The sequence below is a fragment of the Helobdella robusta genome (genome assembly GCF_000326865.2).
Source record: "Helobdella robusta unplaced genomic scaffold HELROscaffold_24, whole genome shotgun sequence".
In the NCBI taxonomy this organism is placed as follows: Eukaryota; Metazoa; Annelida; class Clitellata; order Rhynchobdellida; family Glossiphoniidae; genus Helobdella; species Helobdella robusta.
The window spans coordinates 1,107,082-1,114,803 of NW_008704261.1; the positions used below are offsets into that span (position 1 = coordinate 1,107,082).

Sequence of the window (7,722 nt, forward strand, 5' to 3'; positions counted from 1 at the left end):
CAGTCAGTCAGTCAGTCAGTCAGTCAGTCAGTCAGTCAGTCAGTCAGTCAATCAATCAATCAATCAATCAATCAATCAATCAATCAATCAATCAATCAATCAATCAATCAATCAATCAATTAGCTTATATAGCGCTATTTCCGGGATGTTTAACAGCGCTCCTCAATGAATTTTGAAAACAGATGGGTCTTGAGATCCGTTCTGAACTTCGCAAGTGATGGAGAAGTAGTCAGAGAAGTAAGTAGAGAGTTCCAGAAAAAAGGACCAAAAAAAGCAAAAGCAGATTTGGCAAAAGTGTGTTTAACACGAGTTAAGAAAAAGCGAGAACAAGAAGACGATCGTAAACCGGGGCGTTTAGGTTCAATTAATATATCTGCTAAATACTTAGGAAATAATTTAGATTGAGACTTATACATAAACGTGCAAATTTTAAAAATTATTCTATATTTTAAAGGTAGCCAGTGCAAGAGAACAATATATGGAGATATATGAGAAATGAAAGGGACACGAGCAACTAGACGAACAGCAGAGTTAAAAGTTTTACTTAACGGATAGAGTATAGAATCAGGAAGACCATAGTAGATCGAGTTACAATAATCAATCCTAGATAAGACTAACGAAGTAACAAGAAGGAGAAGAGTAGGATCATCAAGAAAAGTCAAAAGTTTTTTTATTCTACGTAAATGAAAGTAAAAGCTTCTAGCAACACTATTAATCTGAGAAGAGAGAGACAAAGTAGAATCAAAGATAAAACCTAGACTACGAAACTTATGAGAGACATCAAGAGTTTTAGAATCAAGTAAGATAACAGGAGGAATAGTAATAGAGTGTTTAGATTTATTAAAACAAATTAATTCAAACTTAGAAGGATTACGTTTAAGACACATAGAGTCAGACCAAGCGATAATTGAAGAAAGACATAGAGATAGATTATTAAGAACACTATTGAGATAAGATGGAGGAAAAGAAGTATAAATGTAAGAACCATCAGCATATAGTTGACAAGAGAAAAAAAAAATTATTAATAATATGGTTAGTTCGGAAGTATAGAGTATAAATAGAAGAGGGCCAAGGATAGAACCCTTAAGTACCCCGAAATTAAGAGTAGAGGAGTTAGAAATAGAATTATTGAGAACAACAAAAGAAAAACAATTACAGAGATAAGAAGAAAACCAAGATAGACAAGAATCAGTAATATTAAAAGAAAGATGTAGCAGTTTCAAGAGAATAGTATGATCAACAGTTTCAAAAGCCGAGGAAAAGTCAAGAGCAAAAAGAAGAGTAAGATTACTGTTGTCACTAGAGAGAAGGGTTAGGGTTAAGTTAAGTTGCGTATTTTGAGTAAAGAAGTTTCAGCACTGTGAGCAGGTCTGAAACCAGATTAAGATACAGGTATCAAAGAGTTAAAGTTTAAATATTCAATTTTATGTTCCAGTAACAAGTGGCAAACGCATCTGCGTTCAATATCAAAAGTTGCAAAACACTTATGCGTTCATTTTATTTTAAGAATCAGTTTATTTTTCCGCAAAATTAAAAATTCTGGTTTTACAAATAATCACAAATGATGTTATGGTCCTTTTTAGCTTAGTAGATATTATTTGAAATCAAGATAAACAACTGCAACACAATTTAATGAAATATTTGTCTTCTTTCGTATAACTATTATATTTCATAAAATTTGTCGGTAAACGATGTAGAATTGAGTGCTATAGTGAGTTGGTTAAAATTTCCAGTTTCTTACCAACAAAGTTAATCTCGATCTTGTTCAACACCACCTTCTTCTACAGGTTTGTTGAGATATGTTGTTATTTTACAAAAGTTATCGAATAAAACTTATTCATAAAAATATACAAGCACACGCACATTTATTCAATTTGTAGTTAAAAAATTGTACTAATATTATATATTTTATATTCATCATGTACCTTAAAAGTTATCACTCATCTCAAATTTTTACTAGATATATGACATTAATAACATAATTATCATAAATATTATTATTAATATTGTTGTTTTACAAATTTTTGGCTGAGTGATATAAAATTAAATAGAGATTTCAAAAACTCAAACAGTTATCTTAATCAAATTTTCATCTCAATTAGAATATTTATTTATTATTACCAAGTGGCTCCCAACAAAATCATCACTTTTCAACACTTCAGCATACGCCCAACCAGGGCCGGAACTAGCGTATTTGCCAAGGGGGGCAAAACTCAGTGTGCCGCCTCCTACCGCGTTATTATTATGCTACTACCGTAAGCTTTTGTTAAAATGCAGTTTTTTAAAGTACATACAACTTGTTTCTTATTAAGATGTTTTATTTTAATATCAATATACATGTTAACACATCGAGAAAAAAAAAAAAAACAACAATTGTGAAAAAGTGAAAAACTTTGTTTATATTGCAGCGTCCACGTATCAAGTAATTGATTTGTATATTACATTGAAAACAAATTTTTCTAGCTTTTTTAACTGCAAATGTATTGATTACATCATCAAAATTAACAGGGGATGCTCGTTTGTGTTCGATTGAAATTATGCTTAGATTGGAAAGTCTCTCCTGCCACATTGTAATTCTCATGTAGTTTTTGATGATTTTGCTGAAACTTCGTTCTCCAGATGACACTGTGACAGGCAATGTGAGAAACATTCTCAATACAGTAGTGTGGTGATGTTAGGGTAGCCTTCTTCTAATTTATTTATATAAATGAAAGTTAACATTTCTTTTGATGTGGCTTTTTTCAAACTTTTGTCAACTGTCAAAGCGTGATGCTTAAAACTTTCTTTTTCAAAGTTGAATTTTTCAATGTTGAGATCAGCTGAGTATATATTTGTCAATTATTCTGCTTTAAATTTTAGATCTGTTATCTGCATTTTTTCAATTTTAACACCACTCAAAAATCCAAACATGCTGTTTACATTATTCAAAACTTCAAATCTGTCACTAAGTTCTGTAATCATCCAGTCAATGATTTCTAACATTGCCACATAGTACACATTTTCAACACTTGCATGAGCTTCACTGTTACACAACTCATCGGCCAATTTTTTTTTCTTTCTTGGTTCCTTTTCTGAAGATGTTACATTATTCATTTTTGCTAACAATCTACTGTTAATTTGGTTTAGCCAAATTTTCAAATCTCATTTTTGTTATGAAACACCTTTCTGAATCAGAAAAAATTTTGTGGCCATGAACCAAGATCACTGAAATTAAAAAGGAACTTGGATGTCTTCTGAATACTAGTTGTGGGATCTGATCGAGATAGCAATTCTTCTACAGTTGCATTTGTAGGATTGAGGTTGAACTAAAAAACATTATCCTTGTTCTCTTCTTTAGCTGCCATGTTATCTAAAATATTAAAAATCAGCATTATAAACAAAATAAACATAATATGTTATTTTTTAATTTTTTTTAAATATAACTTATTTAAAGTTAGGTTTGGTTGAGATAATATTTCTTCAACAGCTTCATTTTCTTCACTGGAAGGACTGAGGTTCAAACAAAAAACATGTTCTGTGCTCTCATTTTTTTTAGCTTTCATTTCACCTAAAATATTAAAATTATGGATTAAACAGCTGGTTGAGTTTAGCTTTATAAAGTTTAGCTTTATATTCATCAGATTGTTTTTTGTCCTCATCTGGTTTTTCTTTTTCTGAATTTTCAGTGGAATTTTTCGCAGCTTTAGAGATAAATTTAGCAGGCTCTTTAATTTCCTTTTGTTTTTTGGCAATGTCCAATGTCCTGCTTTTCTTTGGTTCAGCTGCAGTTGTTTCTTTCCCTCCCCTTGAAGAATCCCTGCTGTGAAAATCCTTTGGTGCTGTTGATAGTTTGCTTGGTAATTTTTTAGCTGCTGGCGTTTGATGTGGTTCTTTAGCATTTGCCAAAACATCAAGTGAGGAAGTTTTTTTTTCAATGTGTTACTGATTTTTTTAGCAACAGGCTATACGGAAGACTTTGAAGAATGGCCCATAGAATGTGGTATTGAGCCTTCTGAAGCAGATATATGATTTGAAAATGAGTTAGGAATGTTTGAAACAAATTTAGACCTTCTTGAACTTGGTTATGATAACTCTATCATTTTTTCTGCCTGGTTTCGTTTGGTTTCAGCACTACGAGATCTCTGTTCTTTAATAAAAGTACTGAGAGCTGTTGGTGAAGAAGATCTGTTTCTTTGACAGACTGGGAGATGTTGTTCATTGAACATATCTGTAGTGCTATGACATAATGAGATTCTCAATTGGAATGCAACTGTTGGTTGAGTTGGTTGCAACTGTTCATTTCACCTAAAATATTAAAATTATGGATAAAATATAAATTTTAAAATATCCAAAGTTTGAAAAATTCTTAAATTTAACTTTTATTATATATTATTAATTCATCGCTTATGCATTGAATTTAAAATTTATTATCAAATTCCAAATTAATGAAATTTGAAAAAAAATTATTTTAGTCAGATGGAAGCATAATTAATTCACATTGTTCATAATGTTCCAATTTTCAATTAATATTAAATTAATTGAATAATAAAAAATTGTTTACCTGATTTTTCTTCTGAGCCGTTTTTATCACAAATATTAGATTTGCTAAATAACGTTTCTAATTTTGGCGTTAGTGACAGCGTATCTCTTTCTTTTTTTGTTTTTCTTTAGTAATTTATCTCTGTATTCGGTTCCACTAAGTTTTTTTCTGCCATCCATTTTATTTTCAAACACGAAAACGAATAAAAATAAACTAACAAAATATTTTCGCGGCGTGAATTTAATTCAAAATGGCGTGTCTGCAAAACTCAAATAAGCAAAAGATTACAAATAAAATAAAGAATCCGTTTTTAATATTTGCGTTTGTATTATAATGTTTATATATATAAAAAAACCATTAAAAATAGAATATAAAAAAGTAATACAAAAAAATCAAATTTACTTTGATCTAAATTTTGACAAATGAAAATAACTTTTTTAATTTTTTAAAACTTCTCAAACTTTGCCGTCCCTGAAATTTGCCACCCAGGACGCTTGCCTCCTTTGCCCCCCCCACCCTAGTTCCGGGCCTGCGCCCAACTCTCACATTCAACACCAATTCTCATCCTTTCAATTCAATAGAATCCAAACCAGATCCAGCTTGTTTGGTCCGTGGTACTGGGCCTGGCACGTAATAGACATTCTCAAAAGACTCTCCACACAGAGCTGGTTTGTTCATCACGTAATTTTGACTTGGCGTGATTTCCATTTTTTTGCAATTAAGTGATTTTTATAGACTTATTTTTTGTAAAATGGTCATTAGTATGATAATAAGTCAGATAGACATTAGATTAGAGTGTTGAGGAATGTTCGATTTAATATTATTTCGCTTTTTTTGTTGGATTATAAAACGGACAATTTGAAACGAACAGATATAATTTTATTTTATTAACCAAACAAACGTAATAATCTCGTACTAACGTAAAAAGTGAAGAGGAAAATTAAAGCAAAGTAGTAGTAATAATATAAATTAAATTTAAACATATATATTAAAATTAATAAAAAATTAAAAATTTAAAATGTTTATAATAACTATATATATATATATATATATATATATATACATACATATATATATATATATATATTTATATTGTCGGGAATTTGAACTGAAAGTGAGGTAACCTCTTCCTCTATCTTTCTCAGGAAATTTTTTTATGGTCCGACAAAAATTTTTTGTATATTTTTATCGTGAGTTCGACCAGTCCTGTGTGGCACTGGGCTTTTTCGAATTATATGATTTTACTGAGTAACACACGAACGCGTAAAATATTCGATAATAATTTTATTAATCGACGGAAGTAAATGAAAAAGAATTGAACTAACTGAACTCTAGAATAATGTTAAAAATAATGTCAATAAACAAACTGGAATACAGGAATTAGAACTTCTTCTTGTTGGGTCGGGCAACTTGGGATATGTTTCTTGCCGTTTAATCGTACAACCTCGACGTGTGTGACCGATGGTGGTTTCGATACAACTCCAAGAAATAAATAAAATGAATGCAGAAAAATTACAAAAATTGGAGCCTATGGAAATTCCAAGCTGCGTGCGAAACTATACCAATGAGTATAGAATCCAGCAAAGAACCCTAGGTCCACAAATAGCACAACAAAAACAAAACAACGAGGCGGATTCGTTTTCACAGAATCCAAGGCCTGTTTTCACTGGGCCTGTCAGTCAGTCGGTCGGCTTTCGCACAATCCTGGCCTGTTTTCACTGGGTCGTCGAGTTTGGTTGGCTTTCGCACAACCAGCACAAAACAACAAGGGTCAGAACAATACTGGAAACAAATTGTGGGACTTTAGTACGCGTGCGAAACTATGCCAATGAACATAGTGTCTCGCACCAAATCCACTTTTGAGAACTTAAGACGTTTCTGAAACTATGCCAATGAGCATAGAATCACGAATTAAGTCTCTTAGATACCAGAATAGGCACCGATTACTCAAGGCTGCCTAACTAGTCAACCCAATGCGAACTCTCTCTCTTAAAGATAAAAAAACTCTATATCAAAGCAAAATTAGATTTTGTTTCGATTGTTTTTAAACATAAAAATTTCCAAGGTATGTCAACTTAATCAAAAAACTACTATTTAAATTTTAAAATAATTTGTAATAATTTATGACGTCATCTAAATTGCAAAACAATAAAAATTGTCTAGCCACTTATTGAGTAAATTAACTTGCATCAGGCCACCTATCGAGTGAATTATTTTGCATCAAGCCACCTATCGAGTGAATTAATTTTGCGTTGAAGGACTTTGAAGTATTTTTAGTGAGTATTATTTCATAATTTTACTATATATATATATATATATATATATATATTGTCGGAAATTTTAATGAAAACAACTGGTGGTGTGAGGTAATCTCTTCCTCTATCTTTCTCAGTAAATTTTTTTTTTATGGTCCGACAATAATTTTTTTGTATATTTTTATCGTGAGTTCGACCAGTCCTGTGTGGCACTGGGCTTTTTCGAACTATATGATTTTACTGAGTAACACACGAACGCGTAAAAGAATATTCGATAACAATTTTATTAATTGACGGAAGTAAATGAAAAGAAATTGAACTAAATGAACTCTATAATAATGTAAAATGTCAATGAACAAACTGGAATACAGGAATTAGAACTTCTTCTTGTTGGGTCTTCGACTTGGAATATGTTTCTTGCCGTTTAATCGTACAACCTCGACGTGTGTGACCGATGGTGATGTCGATACAACTCCAAGAAATAAATAAAATGAATGCGGAAAAATTACAAAAATCGGAGCCTATGGAATTTCCAAGCTGCATGTGAAACTACCAATGAGTATGGAATCCAGCAAAGAAACCTAGGTCCCAATTCGAACGAAATGAGCGGAAATTAATCAGTGGTCTTGAAAGGCGTTTTTACATTTAAATGAAAAAATAAAAAATTATTATAAAATAAGGCAACCATCATAAACTCTGGAATGTTACAACTTTCCATGCATGTTTTGATGAGAACAAAACTCAAACTTCTGTTGAATGCTGTTTATAATTTGTTTATACGAGGTAGGGTAAATATACTTAAAAGTTAAAATTATTTGCTATTAGTTAAAAGTTAAAAGTTTTTCCAATTCTTTATATAGAACAAAATTAAATAAAAAAATTTCAAGTTTGCGAACTTTCAAGTTTGCGAACACAGAAACTTGAAAATTTTTAGTTACTATGATAAAA

General features: G+C 31.0%; 1 protein-coding gene across 1 annotated transcript; it reads right to left on the bottom strand.

Annotated features, from left to right (window-relative positions):
- Positions 1-3,561: 3,561 nt before the first annotated feature.
- HELRODRAFT_172643 (hypothetical protein) lies at positions 3,562-5,197 on the bottom strand (the record flags this gene model as incomplete). Its single annotated transcript, XM_009019307.1, has 2 exons — positions 3,562-3,851; positions 5,110-5,197. The coding sequence occupies 2 exons, from the start codon at positions 5,195-5,197 to the stop codon at positions 3,562-3,564; spliced, it is 378 nt and encodes a 125-aa protein (XP_009017555.1).
- Positions 5,198-7,722: the final 2,525 nt, after the last annotated feature.